The sequence below is a fragment of the Podarcis bocagei genome (assembly GCF_964188305.1).
Source record: "Podarcis bocagei genome assembly, chromosome: 14".
Lineage (NCBI taxonomy): Eukaryota > Metazoa > Chordata > Lepidosauria > Squamata > Lacertidae > Podarcis > Podarcis bocagei.
The window spans coordinates 52,996,788-53,019,345 of record NC_138139.1 but is presented as its reverse complement, the minus strand read 5'-3'; the positions used below and the strand labels follow the sequence as shown (position 1 = coordinate 53,019,345).

At 48.9% G+C, this 22,558-nt stretch overlaps 1 protein-coding gene across 4 annotated transcripts; it reads right to left on the bottom strand.

Annotated features, from left to right (window-relative positions):
* Window positions 1-1,537: 1,537 nt before the first annotated feature.
* AMZ1 (archaelysin family metallopeptidase 1) lies at window positions 1,538-22,121 on the bottom strand. Of its 4 annotated transcripts, none has more exons than XM_081169586.1 (7): window positions 22,004-22,121; window positions 13,322-13,661; window positions 12,012-12,179; window positions 10,013-10,141; window positions 5,493-5,659; window positions 3,849-4,025; window positions 1,538-2,275 (listed from the first exon to the last, which is right to left on the bottom strand). In XM_081169586.1, exons 2-7 carry the CDS (start codon window positions 13,623-13,625, stop codon window positions 1,706-1,708), a joined length of 1,515 nt encoding a protein of 504 aa, XP_081025712.1. In that variant the 5' UTR covers window positions 13,626-13,661; window positions 22,004-22,121; the 3' UTR covers window positions 1,538-1,705. The 4 variants fall into 4 exon arrangements, with proteins under 4 accessions (XP_081025712.1, XP_081025714.1, XP_081025713.1 ...); XM_081169588.1 differs by lacking the exon at window positions 22,004-22,121 and adding an exon at window positions 21,817-21,937; XM_081169587.1 differs by lacking the exon at window positions 22,004-22,121 and adding an exon at window positions 21,542-21,783.
* Between the last annotated feature and the right edge of the window lie 437 nt (window positions 22,122-22,558).

The window sequence follows — 22,558 nt, the reverse complement described above, 5'->3', positions numbered from 1 at the left end:
AGGGCCTGCAAGACAGAGCTGTTCCGCCTGGCCTTTGGTTTGGGCTCAGTCTGAACTTTATGTTTCCCTCCCCTTATGCTTTTGATCTATGGGCTACTATTAAAATGAGGCTGCATTTTAAATTGTATTTTTAACCTGTATTTTAAATTGGGTCCCCCCATTATGTTTTTATTGTAATTTTACTGGTGTTAGCAGCCCTGACCCCGGCTCTGGCCGGGGAGAGCAGGGTATAAATAAAAAATTATTATTTTTACTTATTATTATTATTATTATTATTATTATTATTATTATTATTATCATTATCATTATCATCATCATCATCATCATCATCATCATCATACACTGCAATGTGTGGAGAGCTTGCCAGAGAGTGCTGGGTGCGCTCAAAGTCATGTTCTCTCAGTTCAGCCAGCCTGTGTCTTGCATGTCATGAAGATCATAACAATATCTTCCAGAATCATTTGCATGTGCTGGGACCATGGTGCAAGAAGTTAGCACAACAGCTGAGATTTATTTAGCATGGTTGCAAGAAGTTCTTTTTTTTCTGGTATAACAACTTCATGGTGAGTACCAGCACTTTCTCTTATTTATTTTTTTAAAAAGCAGTGCTTGCAAGATTATCCTTTTTTAAATTTTAAGTTGCATTTGTTTGGAAGAACTACATCCTGGCTTCCTGTTTCTAAAGGAACACTTGCAGATACTTTTCAAACTTTGTGTACATGGAGGGACAAGTTCCACACCAGCTCCTCTTCTCGGATGAAAAGGCCCAAGTGTCTCTAGAGATTGCCAGGAAAGCATGCCTTCCTCTCAATTGCTTTATTATGCAGCAAAGGAGCTCAAGTTATTTATAGCTGGATCCTTAAAAAGGTGACATTATTGGGGGGGGGTCAATGCTTTAGCCTTGGAATTCGAGTGCAGCTATATAGAACAAAGTTCATGACTTGGTGGGAGGTGGGAGAGAGGAGAGTCTGCTTGTCTTAAAATACATTTAACTCTCAAAGCCCTAAAAGAAAAATGCCAAGTTTGGACCAAATAGTCTACCTGGGTCGATTTTCAGGCCCAATTTAAAGTATTGGTTAAAACTTTTAAAGCTCTATATATATGACTTAACAACGGTTACCTGAAAGACTCTTCTGATCATATTTGCGTACAGTGGTGCCCCGCAAGACGAATGCCTCACAAGACGGAAAACTCGCTAGACAAAAGAGTTTTCCGTTTTGGAGGTGCTTTGCAAAACGAATTTCCTATGGGCTTGCTTCGCAAGACGACAATGTCTTGCGAGTTCCTGCTGGTTTTTTTTCCTTCCCCCCCTTTTTTCTAAGCCGCTAAGCCGCTTATCAGCTGATCCGATCAGCAGATAAGCCGCTAAAAGCCGCTAATAGCGCTAATCCGCTAATCCGTCAATGGGCTTGCTTTGCAAGACGAAAAAACCGCTAGACGAAGAGAATCACAGAACAGATTCTTTTCATCTTGCGAGGCACCACTGTATTTGGATACAACAAACCAAAGAGTTGCATCAGGAAGGACAAGGAAATACTTCAGTAGAAGATTTTTTTTTAATTGCACTAGCAAAGTTCTTGATTCTTTCTCTGATAAATCAACGAGAACTTGCAGTGGAAAGGATGAGAGGCATAACAAGAAGAAAGGGATCTAACAAAACCCACAATTAATGAATATGAGAAACAGGCAGTGTGTCTCCGTGGGGCTAACTGTCCTCCCATCTCCAGCGACAAGGGGAAGATTCACCCCTGGCTGCTTTCCTGGAGCTCAGTTTCCTTCTCAAGGAGGAGAATTTGTCTCCAAGGACCTTCCGCAGCCCCGCAGTGTCACTGGCAAAAGGCAGGTCCCTCCGGACGCTGGGCAGCTCCCCCGTGAACATTTCCCAGCGGGCCAGGGCGTCCACCGCCTTGTCTACTTGCAAGAGATCCTCCTCGGAGACGTCCTTCTCGAGAGCGGCGATGCACATCTTCAGCCACAGCGTGTACTCCTTAATTATGTCCGAGGGCTTGGGAGCACCGCCCAGTCGCTCCTGGCTGGGAGCATCGGCCAGAGAACAGGACGGCTCGTCGAGGTCAAGATCCTGCAACGTGGAAACCGCCTGGCTGCAAGTATCTGGGGTCAGGGGCTCCGAGAGGGACGTCACCGCTTCGGAATCATTCTCTCCACCCATCCCAGAGTCAGCGCTGTATGGCAAAACATCTTCCGACACGGACAAGTCTGCCGGGTCTTGGCTGGGCCAGGTAGACAAAAGAGTTTGCATCCAGGCATAGAGTTTCTGCACCAGAGAACATAAAACGGGGTGACTGCTTCTGCTGCCGTTTCAGATCAGGGCACTGATAATCAGGAAGCACAGAAACAGAGGGCGCTGCCGTGTTCCAAGTGAGACCCATTGGTCTACCTAGCTCGGGGTTGTCTACATGGACTGCCAGCAGCTCCCCAGGCAGAAGTCCCTACCTGGACTTTCTCTGAACCTTCTCTGACACTCCTGATTTGGGCAGGTTGGAGGATGGATGGCGGCTGAGAGATTGAGGTTGAATCCTGACAAGACAGAAGTACTGTCTTTGGAGGACAGGGGGCGGGCAGATGTGGGGGACTCCCTGGTCCTGAATGGGGTAACTGTGCCCCTGAAGGACCAGGTGCGCAGCCTGGGAGTCATTTTGGACTCACAGCTGTCCATGGAGGCACAGGTCAATTCTGTGTCTGTCTACCAGCTCCATCTGGTACACAGGCTGAGACCCTACCTGCCCACAGACTGTCTCGCCAGAATGGTGCATGCTCTGGTTATCTCCCGCTTGGACTACTGCAATGCGCTCTGCTTGGGGCTACCTTTGAAGGTGACTCAGAAACTGCAATAATCCACAACGCAGCAGCTAGACTGGTGACTGGGAGCGGCCGCTGGGACCATATAACACCAGTCCTGAGAGACCTGCATTGGCTCCCAGTACATTTCCGAGCACAATTCAAGGCGTTGGCGCTGGCTTTTAAAGCCCTAAATGGCCTCAGTCCTGTATACCTGAAGGAGCATCTCCACCCCCATTGTCTAGTGCTGAGGGCCTTCTGGTGGTTCCCTCACTGTGAGAAGTGAGATTACAGGGAACCAGGCAGAGGGCCTTCTCGGTGGTGGCACCCGCCCTGTGGAATGCCCTCCCACCAGATGTCAAAGAAAAAAACAACTACCAGACTTCTAGAAGACATCTGAAGGCAGCCCTGTTTAGGGATACTTTTAATGTTTAATAGACTATTGTATTTTAATATTCTGTTGGAAGCTGCCCAGAGTGGCTGAGGAAACCCATATATTTAATAAATTATTGTTATAGCTCTAATTTGCTATTGAAGCATTTGCTTCAGCTCAGATTAAAGCAGCCTTTGTGAACTAGATCTTTTGGATTACAACTCCTATCGGCCCCAAAAAGCTCAAGCTGAGGCTGATGGGTCCAGCAGTCCAAAGTATATGGAGAGCTGAACTAAAGCATCAAGCATTTCCCTTGAGTGTGGTCACAGATCCTGCAGAGCCCCTGCACAGCATCTGGAACCAGCACCTGCTCCATGGCCAGTCCTCTCTCAGCCTTATCCTGTGCCTTAGGGGTGCATAAGCTGGCCAGAATGAGGACCTGTATAAGGAGAACTACACAGGGACACAGACAGGCTAATCCCTTGCCTTTCCTACATGGCAAATGGCTTGAGACTCTCTTGAGCCGCCTGTAGGTTTCTGCTCTCCAGACAACTTCTCTGCTTCCGTCTCCCTCTGATGGGGATTGTAAGATGAGCAGCCTGGAGCTAGTGACCAGACGAACCCCCGCCTTGCAGAAAGGAGGGGAAAGAGCCACCTTGCTCTCTGATTCTCTTACCTTGTAGCGCTCGATGAGTTTGAAACCCACCACATACTGCAGCTTCCGGAGGCATATTGGGCAGGGCTCCAGCGGCCGCAGCAGAACTTCATCCAAACTCAGAGCCCCCTGCATGATGCACTGGAGCCAACGGCAATTCCCCAAGCCAATCAGGTGGCAGATCTCATGGCATGTGACCTTTCAATGGGGGGGAAAACCAAGAGCAGATTAATAATAATAATAATAATAATAATAATAATAATAATAATAATAATAATAATTTATTATTTATACCCCGCCCATCTGGCTGGGTTTCCCCAGCCACTCTGGGCGGCTTCCAAAAGAATATTAAAATACAATGATACATCAAACATTAAAAGCTTCCCTAAACAGGGCTGCCTTCAGATGTCTTCTAAAAGTCTGGTAGTTGTTGTTCTCTTTGACATCTGGTGGGAGGGCGTTCCACAGGGAGGGCGCCACTACTGAGAAGGCCCTCTGCCTGGTTCCCTGTAACTTGGCTTCTCGCAGGGAGGTAACTGCCAGAAGGCCCTCTGTGCTGGACCTCAGTGTCGGGGCAGAACGAGGGGGGTGGAGACGCTCCTTCAGGTATACTGGACCGAGGCCGTTTAGGGCTTTAAAGGTCAGCACCAACACTTTGAATTGTGCTCGGAAACGTACTGGGAGCCAATGTAGGTCTTTCAAGACCGGTGTTATATGGTCTCGGCGGATTAAGCTGAACTTTCACTGTTGAGCTTGCCTTTCCTGCCTTGAACTGGTTCTCCTTTCCTCCACCATCACCAGGGCCGGATTGAGGTTTGATGCGGCCCTCAGCTACTGAAGGTAATGGGGCCCTTTCTATGTCCAGCTGTCCTTTGTCAACAACAAATTGTCACTGTTTTTTGTGTTGAATATATGCTATATGGTAATTTATGGACCTAATAGGTATCTAAAGCCATTTGCACATAACAGATAGGAGCCTACACAACACAAAACACTGTTGCTGTATGTAGATTTTATTTTATTTTATTTTTATCTTATATTTTGGAAATGTACACCCAGTTTTTCTTTTCCTTTTTTGGGGGGTTCCCAAGAGAGTGGGCCATAAGCTATAGCTTGTTTAGCTTGTTTAGTCAACAACAAATTGTCACTGTTTTTTGTGTTGAATATATGCTCATACCCTTAGTCTACGCTGCCTGATCATCATTCTACAAGCACTCTTTAATATTAGATAACAGGTACAATAGATGGACCTACATTCAACTGTGCTGCACTGCAGTCTGCAGCTGCATGCTACATGTTGCCCTGCAACCAGTCCATGCAGAATGTAGGCACCCTATATATAGAAATGAGCAAATCAGTGATATTTTAGGGAACAGGCTAACAGGCAGGACCCATTACTAGGAACCTACCCAACACAAAACACTGTTGCTGTATGTAACTTTTATTTGTTTTTTATCTTATATTTTGGAAATGTACATCCAGGTGTTTTTTTCCCTTTAATTTTTTGGGGGGCCCCAAGAGAGTGGGGCCCTAAGCTATAGCTTCTTTAGCTTATATGTAAATCCAGGTCCTTTTGTGTGTGTGTTTAATTGCTGGGCACTTAACCTGGGTCCTTCTGCATGCAACGCAGGTGCTCTACTGTTGGGGAAATATTGCACGCCTCACCTTGCAACACTGGAGCATCTCCAGCATGTTGAAGAGCAACGCCTGATGTCTGGCGTGCTCCATAACTTCGTCATGAACCTCTTGTCTCCATGGCGCTGGGTTTAATGTGGTGCAACCCATCTGGGGGAAGTCGCCCGTGAACCTGGCAAAGCTGCAGACCCCCACCTCTGCGGAGGCAGGAAACAAGAGGGGAGAGAGAGGTCAGCCTCATTTCCTCAAACACCAAGGCATCCCACCCAGATAGGAAAACCACCCTTACACATCTGGGTACAGAGATATCTGTTATATAATGAAGTCTGTTGAAATATATAGAGAAGATGGACAGATGTCAGTCTGATCCCAGCATTGTTTTATCGTCTAAAAATTAAGCATTAAGCAAGAGAGAGATAGAGCTGAGGATGACTGCGGCTTAGTTTCATTATGCACACAGCAAACCAGTGTTATGCCTCTATAGAATAGTGAGGGGTTAAGTACCAATTAATAGGAGGTTTTGTTGCTGGAGAGTGTGTGGTAAACGTGTACTTGAGGAGCCTTGCTGCCTCAGAATGCATTAAGCAAATTGTGCAGAACTTTCCATGCAGAATAATGCTCAGTAGTATATCTTATTGACTTCTTTTTTAAAAAAAAAGTTCATTAAATTTATAAAAGACTGACAAGCAGAAAATAAAACTTCATAATTACTCAATTTTTAATACGCTACTGTACGCAACTTTAATATTCAGATAAATCCATTATAGCAGGAGTTGGGCGTCTCTGGCCTCTGGGCCAATCTTGGCCTGCCAGGGGATCCAGTTTTGCCCGCAAGGCCATTTCTCCAAAACCAGGCCCAGCTATCAATCAGCTGACATAAGCTGATGGGTGCGGGAACAGGGTCCAATTCTGCACTGGCTGTGCCCACCAGTTCCCCATAGGGAACTTGCACATTCAGCCAAAGTAGTAGCATTTAACCGATGAACAGAGAATTCAGCCCTGCTAGTGATGTATGGAAGTGAGAGCTGGACCATAAAGAAGGCTGATCGCCAAAGAATAGATGCTTTTGAATTATGCTGTTGGAGGAGACTATTGAGAGTCCCATGGACTGCAAGAAGATCCAACCTCTCCATTCTTAAGGAAATCAGCCTTGAGGGCTCACTGGAAGGACAGATCCTGAAGCTGAGGCTCCAATACTTTGGCCACCTCATGAGAAGAGAAGACTCCCTGATGTTGGGGAAGATTGAGGGTACAAGGAGAAGGGGACGACAGAGGACGAGATGGTTGGACAGTGTTCTTGAGGCTACCAGCATGAGTTTGACCAAACTGCGGGAGGCAGTGGAAGACAGGAGTGCTTGGCGTTCTCTGGTCCATGGGGTCACGAAGAGTCGGACACGACTAAACGACTAAACAACAACAAGATGCTGCTTTGCCACTGTGTTCCCTATGGGGCATAAGAGCCAACTCCAGGGGGCTGTGGGTGCTTGTGGGCACCCACAAAGTCAATGAGAAAAGCCGCCGGTAGGCTATGATGCTGCCTCTGAGAGAGAAACAGTTCAGCTCCGCCCTCCACAGCCAACCAGCGACGCACCCTTTTCGGGGGTAGAGCTTGGACACAGCGCCCCTCCATCGTGGAAAAGGGTGCGTCGCTGGCTGAGGAGGAAGAGGAGCTGCCAGCCACCGCAACTTCCATGTTGCGGCGGCGGGCTTCCACAATCCAGAGGGCGAGATGGAACCCCTGCTATGGGGAACATGCTGGTGGAACAACCCCTCCCTGATCTCCGTGGGTCAACCTTGATGTCATTATAACACCAGATGATTGACAAGTGGATGGACTCACCTACCTGCCCACAGAGGGACCGAAAGATCTGGCCTACTGAGCCGCAGAGTTTGTACAGCACCACCCAGGCCCCTGGGACTTGACTACACAAGTCTAGAAGATGCTCTGCCACAGGTAGCTTTATCTAGTGTACCCTCACAGGCATTTCGTTAGTATTTATTTTATTATTTCAGATCAATTCCCAGGCAGCTTAAAATATAGAATTCCAGATTACTAAACTGCAAGAAAACCCGGTTTTAAAAGCATAAAACAAGCAGTTGGAAAAGCAGCAGGATTGATAACTGTGCTGCAAAAAAAAAGCGCTGGTAGAGCTAAATGAATTAAATTACAATTAATCTGGTAGGATCCTTTGTTTGTTTTATTTTTGAAGAAAACTGCCTAATGTCCATCTGGTTGGTTTACCAGGGTTCCTCTATATCAGAAAGCGGGGTGGAGGCTGTCCAACTAATTAACCACCCAATGAACCTCATTGATATCCCTGCCACATTAAACGCTTGGCAACTATTAATGAAACCGGAACAAGAAGTTATAGAAAACTGCAGAATAGCGGAAGAACTGGCAGGATTTCAGGAGGAGAGGACCACAATCGATCATTGTACCACTCTTAAATTAATCCAGTCAAAAATATACAGGGAGGGGCAAACGCATTAAGAACTTAAGAAGAACCTGCTGCACCAGACCAGTGACTCTGCTGGTCCAGCGTCCTCCTCTCCCAGCTGCCTGTGAGGAACCACCAAGCAGGATCAGAGCACAAGAGCGGTTTCTAGCAACCAGGATTCAGAAGCACAGAAGAGAGCCAGTGTGGTGCAGTGGTTAAGAGCGGTGGACTCGTAATCTGGTGAACCGGGTTCACTTCCCCGCTCCTCCACCTGCAGCTGCTGGGTGACCTTGGGCCAGTCACACTTCTCTGAAGTCTCTCAGCCCCACTCACCTCACAGAGTGTTTGTTGTGGGGGAGGAGGGGAAAGGAGAATGTTAGCCGCTTTGAGACTCCTTGAGGGGAGTGAATTGGCCACCTCATGAGAAGAGAAGACTCCCTGGAAAAGACCCTGATGTTGGGGAAGATGGAGGGCACAAGGAGAAGGGGATGACAGAGGACGAGATGGTGGGACAGTGTTCTTGAAGCTACCAGCATGAGTTTGACCAAACTGCGGGAGGCAGTGGAAGACAGGAGTGCCTGGCGTGCTCTGGTCCATGGGGTCACGAAGAGTCGGACATGACTAAATGACTAAACAACAACAAAAAGGGGAGTGAAAGGCGGGATATCAAGTCCAAACTCTTCTTCTGCTGCTGCTGCCTCCCAACTCTAGAGGCAGAGCAGAGCCATTGTGCCTAGTAGCCACTTATAGCCATGAATTCCCCCACCTGTATGCATCTGGCTTCAGCATCACACCCCACACTCCAAGGAGCTCACAGTCCCAAATGGCAGTGGTCAACCTGTGACTGCAACTCCTGCCATCCCTGGGATAGCAAACGGAGGTGAGAGCCAAGGGCAACAGCTGACAGATGTGAGCAGATGCAGCCAGAGGTGCTCATTCTGGGAATGAAGACTGGAGTGTGGATGTTAAGGAAGTGCTTTGTGGAAAAGGTGGGCTTGGGTGTGGCAAGTTGAAAGAAGAGCACAGGAACATAGGCAACGAAGTCAGACCACTGGTTGGTCCATCTAAATCAGTACTGTCAACGCTGATTGGCAGCTCTGCAGGGTTTTAGACAGGTGTCTCTCTCAGCCCTGTCAGGAGATGTTGGGGGTGGAACCTGGGACCTTTAGCTTGCAAGTCAGATGCTGTGCCCACTGAACTATGGTCCTTTCCTGTAGAGAGGGAGATGATACTACATTTATGCTGTTAGACTGGTGGGTTCCAGAGACAGAGCCTTTTTACTGGTGGCTCCACATCTTTGGAGCTCCCTCCCCAGAGGGCATACGGTAGGGTTACCAGACATCCCCTGTTCCCGGGGACAGTCCCTGGATTTGCAAATCTGTCCCCAGTCAAATTCCGTCCCTGGAATGTCCCCAGATTTGCAAATCTGTCCCCGGGAAACGTGGCGGTGGCAGCCTCAGCAGCCCGGAGCCAGCCTGGTAGCGCAGTTGGCTCTGGCTGGCTTCAGGAGCTGCTCGCTGCTGCCTCCACTGCTGAAGGGGAACCAGGAATGTCCGGTGGTACAGATCTCCTGCCCCCTTCCCCCTTTGTTTTGACAGATCTGGGGAGGCTCAGGAGTCACGGGCGGGCGGGCATTGCCCAGGAGGGGTGCAAGGCAGGTGGTTTCTCTGCTAGGCAAGGTGCAAAGCCCTTCTTTTGCACCCTGTGAAACATAAATGTGCAGAGTTTTTTTAAAAAACTGGGCAACAGCCGCCCGCCTGTGACTCCCAAGCCTGCCCCAATCAGTCAAAACAAAGGAGGAAGGGGACAGGAGATTGGGGAAGGCTCGGGAGTCACGGGCGTGTGGCGTGCTGTTGCCCAGTTTTTTAAAAAACTGTGCATTTATGTTTCACAGGGTGCAAAAGAAGGGCTTTGCACCTTTATACAATATGCATGTGTTCTTTTGCCCCACCATCCCCGCTACTGACTCCCTGTTGCTACTCAGCTTCAAAAAAAAAAAAAAAGTGTCCCCGGATTCATTGAAAAAAATCTGGTGACCATAGCATACGGCCTCGTCACTACTAGTTTTTAAGAGAACTATGGAGGTGTTTTCCTCCCTATCCCTGGACAAACCTTGGCCAGGCAAGAACTTGCTGAAGGTGAAGCTCCATGTTTCACAGGGATAGAGGTCGGCAAGGGTGAGACCCAAGACGCAGAGGGCATCCATGGGCTTGTTGTTCTTCAGAAAGGTCAGGATCCCATCTACAGGGGGGAAGGAAGATGCCAAAACAAAAGACACAGTCCAGTGAAACTTGTCAATCTTTCAATTCCCTTGGTGGAGAATTTAGAAACCTATTCCCTGCCCTTCAGCAGCAAGTACAGCCTACCCTGTTTCAGGCTTTTGCTTGCCTGTTTGTGTACTGTTATTTACAGTGGCGTAGCGTGGGGGGGTGCAGGGGGGGGCCGGCCGCACCGGGCGCAACATCTGGGGGTTAGGGTTAGGGGGCGCAAATCCACGGGTTAGGGGGCGCAAATTACTTGCCTTGCCCCGGGTGCTGACAACCCACGCTACGCCACTGTGTATTTATTTCCTGCCTTTCTCCCAAGATGGGATTCAAGGCAGCTGACAGCATTTAAAAACACTATTGGAAAATACAAAGCAATAAAACTAGCCAATGGAAAAACACAGTTAAAATACATGAGAAACACACTTGGAACCAGCATTAAAGTATACTGCCCTTCACCCGAAGATCTCAGGGAGGTTCACAAGATAAAGTAAAGGGAGCCAGTCTGACCTCTCTAGGGAAGGAATCCCACAGTATGGGAGCGGCCACAGAAAAGGCCCTGTCTCTCCCATGTCATCCCCAACTGTGCCTCTTATATTGATGGGGCCAGGAGAAGATGCTCATTCGAGGACCTGGATGGGTTTGTATAGGGAGATAGGAGCTTTCAGGTAGCTTAGACCAAAGCCATTATATTCTGTAATGACTTGTTATTCCAATGAGATTTTTAGCATTTATTTTCAAGCCTTAGTTTAAATATATTGCAACCTTTCCTGGGTAGCTTGGGTGGAACAGGATGAACAGAACACATCCGCAGGGTATCAGTCTAATCCGGAATCCATTATGAACACACCCAATTTGGGTTAGCACCTTTTTCCATGAAAACAAAGGGATGGAAATATGTTTTTTGTGGTGCAGGGGGGGGGGGGGTGTTCCAAAAGGAAAATGTGGTTCCAGTCCTCCATCTGGTTGGTTACTGTTGCAGCTGCTAGTCATGGAATGATTTTCCATGGAAATATTATTCTCCCACCCCCTGCCTCACACCTTTCCTCCTCTACTGTGCAGGCAAAAGGCAAACATCGCCTAAATCATGGTGGGAAAGCTGTGCAGCCTTCCAGAGGTTGCTGGACTTCAATTCCCATCAGCTCCACCAGCACGGCCAGTGGCCAAGGATGATGGGAACTGGAGTCCAACAACCTCTGGAGGGCCACATTGCTTCTCTATCCCTGGCCTAAGAGGGTTGAGGGGGCCCAAGGACGTATTCAAGGAAGAAGGGAAGAGGGCAAGGATGACCTCAAGTTCCCGGTAACTGTCAAAGGCACTTCCCAGCCAAAAGAATGCACATGGGAGGTAGCTAGCTCTTAACTGTCAAAGATCACACTTAAAGCCACCTCTACAGCTCTGAATACCCACACACAGCAGCCTAGCATCTACTATGCTCTTCCCAGGTCCACCCTCTATGGAGCAGTTGCAGAAACAGGGGACCACTTCCCCTCCACCAGTTTATGTACTCTCTCCCGTTGGGATTTGGGCACGCAGCCGGAGACTGTGCCTACGTGGAAACTTCCTCTGCTCCTCCCTTTTCACTCCCCTTCTGGTTCTGGGAGACAGTGGTGCAGGGGAGGGTGGGGAAGCACCTGGCCCTTCATTTGCCTGCCCTGCCTCCTCCTCCTCCTCCTCTTCCAACCCATTCTGTGTTCCACCCTCCAGCCGTGAAGCATCCCCTGCCTCCAACTCTTGCCTCTGGGCTGGCAATGTTCCCTACTTACCCCCTTCTCCCGAGTCAGACTTGAGCCCCATTTCCTAGTAACACGCCTCGCTGCCCCCAACTTGCTCTCCTGTCGGCTTACCTGTATGAAGCTGCACTCTGTCCGAATCCTGGCTGTGACGGTAACAGCAGTGGATGGAAGAGACTGGGACGGAAGGAAGGCACTTGACTCGGAGACCCCAAAAGAAAGACTCGACGCAGCCACAGAGGGAGTCCAGCAGCGAGATCCCAGCAGGGCCGTCGCTTAGATCTAAGAGCAGAAGCATCAAGTCAATTCCTCTGGGGCTCTTTCTGGGGGGGGGGGACTATGCCCTACCTACAGCAATGCAAGAAAGGAGAAAAATCCCAAGGAAGGAGAAGAATCCCAAGAGCACAAACCTCCAGTGTTATTATTTGTATATTATTTATGTTTTGTAAGAGCCTGGCACTTGCACTTTTTGAGCAGTCATTGCCTTCCTCAGAGAAGAACATCACTAATAAGGGAGAGGGCGCTCTGTATCTGAAGATTTACTGCAAGCGAAAACGATTTGCTTGTCTACCAAGGAAAATCCAGCATCTTCAGAATGTGTTGAAGACACATCCAGGGTCTTCAGTTACATCCAAAGCAACATGTGTGACTGCCTCTAGGGGATTTTGGACAGGGTCCATTGTAAAACTAAAGGTGGGCACTGGCTCTGGTGAAGTCCCTATGGGGACTTGAAGCAGGACTTCAAAGACAAGAGTGGCCTCTCAGTCTGTTTCCTAAGGGATTTCAGGTGAAGATTCGGTCACCACCAAGCCCTGGTCAAAGAAAGGAACTACAGGGAAATCAGTCAGACTATCAAGTACTGTTGTAGTCAGAGCCACTACAGTTGCTGCTGCTGTAATAATAATAATAATAATAATAATAATAATAATAATAATAATAATAATAATAATAATAATAATTTATTTGTACCCTGCCCATCTGGCTGGGTTTCTCCAGCCACTCTGGGCGGCTTCCAACAAAGATTATAAATACTTTAAAATGTCACACATAAAACTCCCCTGAACAGGGTTGCCTTCAGATGTCTTCTAAATGTCAGGTAGTTGTTTATCTCTTTGACATCTGATGGGAGGGCTGGCACCCTTCTAAAGAACATAGGAAGCTGCCTTATACAGAGTTCAGACCATTGGTCCATCTAACTCAGCATCGCTTACACTGACTGGCAGCAGCTGACCAGGGTTTCAGGCAGGGGTCTCCCCCAGCCCTACCGTGAGACCTTCTGCATGCAAAGCAGGTGCCCTGACCCCAAGGAAAGGCACTAAAGCCACAGATCCCTCTTTCCCTGTCTCCCATCACAACCTCAATTCAACACATGGCATCCTTGTCTCCTTTGTTAGTTGGTGCCAAAGACCCAGCAGGTGCATTACCTATAGGCTGCAGGTATATGTGCTTGCGGTAGACTCTCTGCTTCCTCCTCAGCAGGGAGTAGTAGAAGGTTTCAAAGTCCTCAGGGGCATCAGGGTGGCTAAGGAGCCAGTCGAAAGCCGTCCGGATGAACAGGCTGCAGAAAAGTGTCCTGTGCGGGTTGTACGCTTCGGAGAGGAAGAGCTTTTCGGCGCTGGAGAAGGCCTTGGCGTAGAGCTCCTGCAGCGCAGGGTTCGTGGAGATCAGAGCGTCCTTCAGCGCTCGGGGCCCAAAGCTGAACTCTTGGGCATGTCTGCACTGCAACATCGCTGACGGCAGACCCCGCTTCAGTGGTGCCGCCCTCTGCCAGGAGAAGAAACCATGGTCAGCATCTAACTAGACTCTGCTCTCTTTTTTTTTAATATATATATAAATTTTTATTGGTTTTACAAAAAATTTTAAAACAATACAAACATATAAAAAGACATACAAACACGTATAGTTTCATGACCTTTTTTTCATAAACCTTGTTTCTCGGACTCCCCCATACCTCCCCTTTCTGCATCCCAATGTCCAAAATTTTCCAGCAACTTCTAAGTAGTTCTGTCAAGCATATGTCTTCTTAATCTTTCCCTCAGTCTAATCTTATATCGCTGTAACCCTTTCATTCTCCAAACCTCGACATTCTAACATTCATCAAGTTTATAATAGTCCTTAAGATAGATTTTAAATTTCTTCCATTCTTCTTCCGCCGTCTCCTTCCCCTGGTCGCGGATTCTGCCAGTCATCTCAGCCAATGTCATATAGTCCATCACTTTCATCTGCCATTCTTCCAGGGTGGGTAGATCTTGTGTCTTCCAATACTTTGCGATAAGTATTCTTGCTGCTGTCGTGGCGTACATAAAAAAGGTTCTATCTTTATTTGACACCAATTGACCGACAATGCCCAAGAGAAAGGCCTCTGGTTTCTTAGGGAAAGTACATTTAAGTACCTTTTTCATTTCGTTATATATCATTTCCCAGAAAGCCTTAATCTTCGGGCACGTCCACCAAAGGTGATAGAAAGTACCTTCAGTTTCTTTACACTTCCAACACTTATTATCAGGCAAATGATAAATTTTTGCTAGCTTGACTGGGGTCATGTACCACCTATAGATCATTTTCATGATATTTTCCTTTAAGGCATTACATGCCGTAAATTTTATACCAGTGTTCCACAACCATTCCCAGTCAGCAAACATAATGTTATGACCAATGTCCTGTGCCCACTTAATCATAGCCGATTTAGCTGTTTCATCTTGTGTATTCCATTTCAGCAGCAAATTATACATTCTTGACAAATTCTTGGTATTGGGTTCTAACAATTCAGTTTCTAATTTTGATTTCTCCACCTGGAAGCCAATTTTTCTATCTTGTTTGTAAACCTCCATTATTTGATAATAATGGAGCCAATCTCGTACTTTAGGTTTCAATTTCTCATGACTTTGTAATTTCAGTTTATCTCCATCTTGTTCCAAGATTTCCCAATACTTTGGCCATTCGGCCTCCATATTGAGTTTCTTCAATGCCTTAGCCTCCAAGGGTGACAACCATCTAGGGGTTTTGTTTTCCAACAAGTCTTTATACTAACTAGACTCTGCTCTCTCTCAGGGGAGCTTGCCAGGGGAGCCAGCAAGCCCTGAGGATCACCTGAAACATCTCAAGGTGTTGTAGGATGGCGGTTTAGAAGAGATCAAAGCTGTGAGCCCAGAACCCAGGGGGCACCATTTCACATTTGTTTTGTTGCCCGTTAAATAATCAGATCCCAGAAAGATGTAAGTATTTAATCATCACCCCCGCAATCCTTGGCAAAATGGGTCAGTGCATCCGGCTGTTAATCAGAAGGTTGGTGGTTCGAGCCCAACCAGGGACAAGTGTCGGCAGGATTCCTGCATTGCAAAGGGTTGGACTTGCCAGCCATTTCCCCCTGCTCTCCTGCCTACATTTTCTCCATCTTATTTATTTATTTGCTTATTTATTTGGCAGTGATCCACGTAAGTCTGCAATCGCATAAGTGAAATTGGTGTAAGACGCTATCTACCTGCCTGTTTTAAAAAATAGTCATTATTTCTCCATCCCCTGGGAAAACTCAATCCCAATCTGCGGTTGCAGAATGGTTTGGTTTAGCGTTTCCATCCAAAATGATGCTCCATGGAACTTCCTTCCTGTAATACAATGCATTGCTTACTGCTGCCATCATGCCAGGAACCCCTAAATTACACCACGTGCAATTTTCAATGATCTCTTCATAAATGATTCCCTTTGTAAGTCAGCTACTACCAAGCAACTCCCCGACAAGCACCCATGAATTATTCTCTTTGAAGGTTCAGCTCCATCCTTCTCATTCTGAGCTTTGCTCTGCCACCCCCCTCCTCGGATAAGACGTATTCTGGAGCAATGGCAGTCAACAAGAGCAGCATAATAAATAGGGCACAACTGTGTGGCAGAACGAGAGTTTAACCGTGGGACGTCAAAAGGTTTTGCACCCTACTGCTTTAAACCAGAAGTGCCTACAAGGAAGACTGGGGTCTACTGGTGAATTTCCAGGTGATTTGCAAAGCTGTCTGGCGTCCAATGATTTAACAGTAGTACAAGTCCCTGTACAACTCAGGATCAGGTTTCCTGCGAGATCCCCCTTATCTCTTATATACTCAGTAGCCCCGTGTGGTCTGTGGGAAAGTTTATCCTGCAAGTTCCAAAGATCTCAGAAGCCTCCTCCGGAGTAACTCGGAACAGGGCTTTTAATGTGGCTATCCCTGTTCTGTGGAATAGCATCCCTGCAGGAGCCCACATTCTGGAAGCAACTGAAGGCATTTTTGTTCTGACTGCTTCCCAGCGGGATAAATGGCTCTTCACCACAAATGTCTGCTTTGTATGGCTTAAGGTTCATTTTAAAAGTTTTTGCTTTTTTGTCTTTTTAATTATCTCTAGCATATACAGTGGTGCCTCGCAAGACGAAATTAATTTGTTCCGCAAGTTTTGCCGTCTAGCGAATTTTTTGTCTTGCGAAGCACGGTTTAAATGGCTTAACAAAGTCGCAAGACGTTTTCGTCTTGCGAAGCAAGCCCGTAGGGAAATTCGTCTTGCGAGGCAAATCGCGGACGAAAAAACCTTTCGTCTAGCGAGTTTTTTGTCTTGCGAGGCATTCGTCTTGCGAGGTACCACTGTATCAGCTTGAGACGATTGCTTAGAAAGCAATTAAGAAATACAGTGGTACCTCGGGTTAAGTACTTAATTCGTTCGGAGGTCCATACTTAACCTGAAACTGTTCTTAACCTGAAGCACCACTTTAGCTAATGGGGCCTCCAGCTGCTGACGCCGGAGCATGATTTCTGTGCTCATCCTGAAGCAAAGTTCTTAACCCGAGGTAATATTTCTGGGATAGCGGAGTCTGTAACCTGAAGCGCCTGTAACCTGAAGCATATGTAACCCGAGGTACCACTGTAAATGATAATAAAATATCCCGTTTCTTTTATTGTTGTAGTATTGCATTTATATCCTACCTTTCACCCAAAGAGCTCAAGGGCATTCTCCCCTTCCCCTTTTTATCCTCACAGCTAACCTGTGAGGTAGGCTATGCTGAGAGACTCTCACCCAGTGAGCTTCATGGCTGAGGAGGTGGTTTAAATCCAGGTCTCCTAAGCCCCAGTCCAACACTCTGGGCTGCTACACTAGGAGCAGGGGGAGTTGGCAACCTGTTCCATAGGCAAAGGCAGCGGCAAGTGAATGGCTCAAGGGAGTGAGAAAGAGGCTGTGGATTCTGGGACATCTTGCCAGTGTCCCTTCTAGTCCAGCATCCTGTTCTCACAGTGGCTTAATGAATAAGAATAAGAATAAGAATATGTATAGCCCACCCATCTGGCTGGGTTTCCCCAGCCACTCTGGGCATCTCCCAACAGAATATCATAAAAAATCTAACATTAAAAACTTCCCTAAAGAGGGTTGCCTTCAGTTGTCTTCTAAAAGTCAGACAGGGCGGGTGCCACTACCAAGAAGGCCCTCTGCCTGGTTCCCTGTATCACCACTTCTTGCAGGGAGGCAACCACCAGAAGGCCCTCAGAGCTAGACCTCAGTGTCCGGGCAGAACGATGGAGGTGGAGATGCTCCTTCAGGTATACTGGGCCAAGGCCCTTGCCCAGATAGGAAACCCGCAAGCAGGATTTGGGCATATGAGCAGCACTCCCCCCTCCCACAGTTTGCATCAAGTGGGATTCAGAATCATGGCTGCCTCCAACTGTGGAAGGCAGAGTATGGCCCTTGTGGCTAGGACCCGCTGAGAGCCCTCTTCTCCGTCATGAATGCGTCTCATCCTCTTTTCAAGCCATCCTTGTTAGTAGCCATCACTACCTCCTGGGGGAGCAAGTTCCATCATTTGACCCCGTGCTGCGTGAAGAAGGACTTTCTCTTATCTGTCCCAAGTCTTCCAACTTGGTGATTCTATCTGGATCTAAGCTGTGTTATAATATAATAATAATAATAATAATAATTTATTATTTATACCCTGACCACCTGGCTGAGTTTCCCCAGCCACTCTGGGCAGCTCCCAATTGAGTGTTAAAAACAATACAGCATTAAATATTAAAAACTTCCCTAAACAGGGCTGCCTTCAGATGTCTTTTAAAGATAAGATAGCTGCTTATTTCCTTCACATCTGAAGAGCAGGCATTCCACATGGCGGGCACCACCACCATGAAGGCCCTCTGCCTGGTTCCCTGTAACCTCACTTCTCACAGTGAGGGAACCGCCAGAAGGCCCTCGGTGCTGGACCTCAGTGTCCTGACAGAACGATGGGGGTGGAGACGCTTCTTCAGGTATACTGGACCAAGGCCGTTTAGGGCTTTTAAGGTCAGCACCAGCACTTTGAATTGTGCTCGGAAGCATACTGGGAGCCAACGCAGATCTCTCAGGACCGGTGTTATGTGGTCCCGGCGGCCACTCCCAGTCACCAGTCTAGCTGCCGCATTCAGCCGTGTTCTGGCTGAACCCTTTGAAAACGAGGAGCACTAAATGCAGTTTAGCATCGCTTGTCGCTAAAGGCATTGGGCAAAGCCACCCGTTCAGTCCTCATTTTCCATTTGTAAATCAGAGAGTGCAATGAGTGGGACATTATGAACTGAAGTTCATAATGATGCTCTGCTGAAGCAAGCCGTATTTGGCTCACAGGTTCACATGGCTTTTGCAACTCTGCCAAGGGCTCCCTCCCCCCCCCCCCCGCTCTGTCGCTCTGTTTCAAAGCTGCATATTCCACTTGGCCGTTCATTTTAGTGATCTCTCCGTTCTGTTTGCCCCCCCCCCCCAGCCCTGGCAGACATTCAGGAGCCTCCTTCTCCTGCCATTTCCCATGTGCCCAGAACAGAGGACAAGGAAATGCACACAGACCGTCACCATGCAGAGCTTCTCAGAATAAAAACCATGTCATGAAGGCGCCCACGGGCGAACGGCAGCTTTTCCACACTGCTCAGGGGCACCTTGTTCACACTTCTCTGGAGAGACCGGATACTTTGCATAAATGGGCCTTGTTTTTAAGGCAAGACCGGTTTTAAAAAAGCAAAACAGGGGCCACCAGAGGCCCGAGCTCACACGACAGGCAACTAAAAAGAGGTGTAGGAAAATTGGAGCTCTGTGACATAGCTGAACTTGGATCTACCCTAAGGTTTTACTAGATTTTTTCCATGAATCTGGGGACACTTTTCAACTTCAATGGATTTTGTATGGGTAAAGGTGAAGGTAAAGGGACCCCTGACCATTAGGTCCAGTCGTGACCAACTCTGGGGTTGCGGCGCTCATCTCGCTTTATTGGCCGAGGGAGCCGGCGTACTGCTTCCGGGTCATGTGGCCAGCATGACTAAGCCGCTTCTGGTGAACCAGAGCAGTGCACGGAAACGCCGTTTACCTTCCCGCTGGAGCAGTACCTATTTATCTACTTGCACTTTGACATGCTTTCGAACTGCTAGGTTGACAGGAGCTGGGACCGAGTGACGGGAGCTCACCCCGTCATGGGGATTCAAACCGCCGACCTTCTGATCGGCAAGCCCTAGGCTCTGTGGTTTAACCCACAGCGCCACCTGCATTTATATGGGTACTGATTTGTAAATCCGGGGACTGTCCCTGGGAAACGGAGATGACTGGTAACGTTAATCTTCCTCACCGTTGGATGTGTGTGGCTCCTAGGAATTGTGCTGTGATGAGGAGCAGTAAGAGTCTACCTACACAGTTTGCACAGGCTCCTTCCTGTTTCCTGGGGAAGCAACCCAAACTGTCTCTTCTCCCAACGCCAGCATCACAGGAGAAGAGCTGGAGAAGAGTGCCAGCAAGGCAGCTACGGCCACAGCTTGCCTCTCCAAAAGGCTTTGGGGAAAGATGATGCTAAAATCCAATACCAAGACGAAGGTCTACCAGGCTTGCCTGTTGAGCATGCTGCTTTACGGAAGTGAGTCATGGGCAATTACAGCCACCAGGAGTGATGCCTCAACACTTTCCATATGCGCTGCATCAGGAAGATTTGGGGTTTCACATGGCAGGGCAGAGTCTCAAACCAAGATGTGTTCTCAAGCCCACATTCCCAGTCTGTTCACACTCCTATCCTGGCTCGGCCATGTCCACAGAATGGAAAATGGCAGGATCCCCAGGGGCATGCTCTACGGCAGGGGTCAGCAAACGTTTTCAGCAGGGGGCCGGTCCACTGTCCCTCAGACCTTGTGGGGGGCTGGACTATATTTTGAAGAAGAAAAAATATGAACAAATTCCTATGCCCCACAAATAACCCAGAGATGCATTTAAAATAAAAGCACACATTCTACTCATGTAAAAACATGCTGATTCCCAGACTGTCCGCAGGCCAGATTTAGAAGGCGGTTGGGCCGGATCCAGCCCCCGGGCTTTAGTTTGCCTACCCATGCTCTACGGGGAGCTGGCTTCGGGCACCAAGCCCATCGGCAGACCAACTCTGTGTTACAAAGATGTCTGCAAACGTGACATGAAGTCTGGCAACGTTAACACTGCCGTATGGGAATGCTTTGGAGACAATCACAGTGCCTGGATGGTCAGTCTGGCCGTCCATCCATAGCAGTGACCAGAGAAGGAATAACTTCTGGGAGTGTGCTGCAGCAACAAAAAAGTACAAATGCTATTCTAGGCTGCATCAACAGAAGCATCATGCCCCGATCAAGGGAAGTCATAGTATTGCTCTAGTCTGCCTTGGTCAGACCACAGCTGGAGTACTGTGTCCAGTTCTTGGTGTCGCAGTTTAAGAAGGATGTTGACAAGCTGGAACGGGTGCAGAGGAGGGCAACCAAGATGATCAAGGGTCCGGAAACCAAGCCTGATGAGGAACGGTTGAAGGAGTTTGGTAGGTTTAGCCTGGAAAAGAGGAGGATTTGATGGCTTTCCTAAAGGGCTGCCACATGGAAGATGGAGCAAGCTTGTTTTTTCCTGCTCTGGAGAGTAGGACCCAAACTAATGGATTCAAGTTAGAAGAAAGCAGCTTCAGATTAAACATCTGGAAGAGCTAGAACTGTTCGGCCGTAGAACAGACTCCCTCAGAAGATGGCAAACTTCATTTCCTTGGAGGTTTTTAAGCAGACCTCGGATGCTTTAGTTGTGATTTCTGCATTGCAGGAGGCTGGACACTAGATTACCTGTGGGGTCGCTTCCACCGCTACAATCCTGATTCTATATCACTTTTTGGGTGAGACAGTATTTTTGTTTAATGATGCCCTAGGGAAGGGCTGTAGATTACCGCTAAAGAACCTGCTTTGCATGCAACAGGTCCCAGCATTTCCGTCTAGGGCTGGCAATGCCTCCTCTGAACCCCTGGAGTGCCGCTGCCGGCCAGTGCTGGCAGCACTGAACTAGATCGGCAACGCAGCTTCCTATGCTCCTAAACCACGCTGCCTGCTTCAGAAGCGCTCGCTCCATCTATTAAAAAGGCGGGGCGGGATTTACACGAATGTAAAGGTTAACGGAAGGGCCTCCAGAGGTGCAGGGCGGGCGGCGGTATTATTTTGCAGAACACCAGCCACTCTTGGCGCATCCTGCGAGTTTAGAGATAAACCTGGCGCCGATCGCACCCCCTCCCCTTGGGACCCCTTTCCCCTTTCGGCCCGGCACTGTGGACGCGGGTGCCCGCCCGTCACGCTCTCCCGACCCGCGTGCGCGCCGGACCCCGGAACGCGACTCCCGGGCTCATTCTCACGTTCACTCACACCCCGCTGCAGCACCTCCCGATCCGCAACGCCTCTGCCCCCGAGCCTGCCGCAAGTTGCTCGACGCTTGTCCTTCTTCCCGTCCGATGACGGGCGAAGGGCAACGGGAGCCCCAGGCAACTGAATTCTCCCGGTCGAGCGGCGGCAGCGAAGCCGGGAAACGGATCTCCCGCGTCAACGCGGATATGAGCGAAGTCCCTTCCTAAGACGGCACTTGGCGGAGCCTGAGCAACGACGTGGCTCGCCAGCATTTCTTGCAGTTGTGCGCGACGCACCTGCCCTTTTCTCCCCAGGGAGTGGGGAGTCCCCAAACTCCTCCCGCCACCTCCCCGGATCTGGAGAAGCCACTTTGCAAAGGCGCGTTTCCTCCTCCTCCTCGATTTGCAGCGGGGTTCTTCCTCGCTCGCTCGCCTCTCTTGCAAATCTGCAGCGCTTGGCGGCGGCGAAGCGGCCGTCACTTACCTCGCTCTCCCTCCAAACGCAGCTGGGATTGCGCGGGGATCTCCCTTCTTGCAGACGGAGAGGGAGGGAGGGAGGGAGGCCGGCTGGGGCGAGCGGGAGACGGAGCGGGGGCAGCTGGCGAAGCAGTGACGCGCCGGGCGGATGGGGTTTGCGCGCCGCCGGCTGGAGAGGCGGGGTGCGGACTGGGGAGAGAGCAGGCGAGGCAGGAGGAGGGGGGGGCTCCGATGAGGTGGGGGGGCAGTGTTGGGGGAAGTGGGGGCGTGATAGGAAAACAAACCGCAGGAAAAACAAACCACCCCGGTTATCATTTGACTGGCCCTTCCTCAGAACATATTGGCAAGTCTTGCGCGTTCCAGCCTTTGCATCCCTGGCATCCGGAAAATGCTTTTAACAAGCCTTTTCCTCCCAAGAGCGTTCAAGGTTAGGAGCCAAGTATGTTATCCCTGCTGCCGGGAAGGACGTTAGGAGAGCCCTGGGGCCGGATCAGGCCAGCCCCCCCCCCCAGTCCAGCATCCTCACAGTGGCCAAGGAGATGGAGAAAAGCCCGTGAGCAAG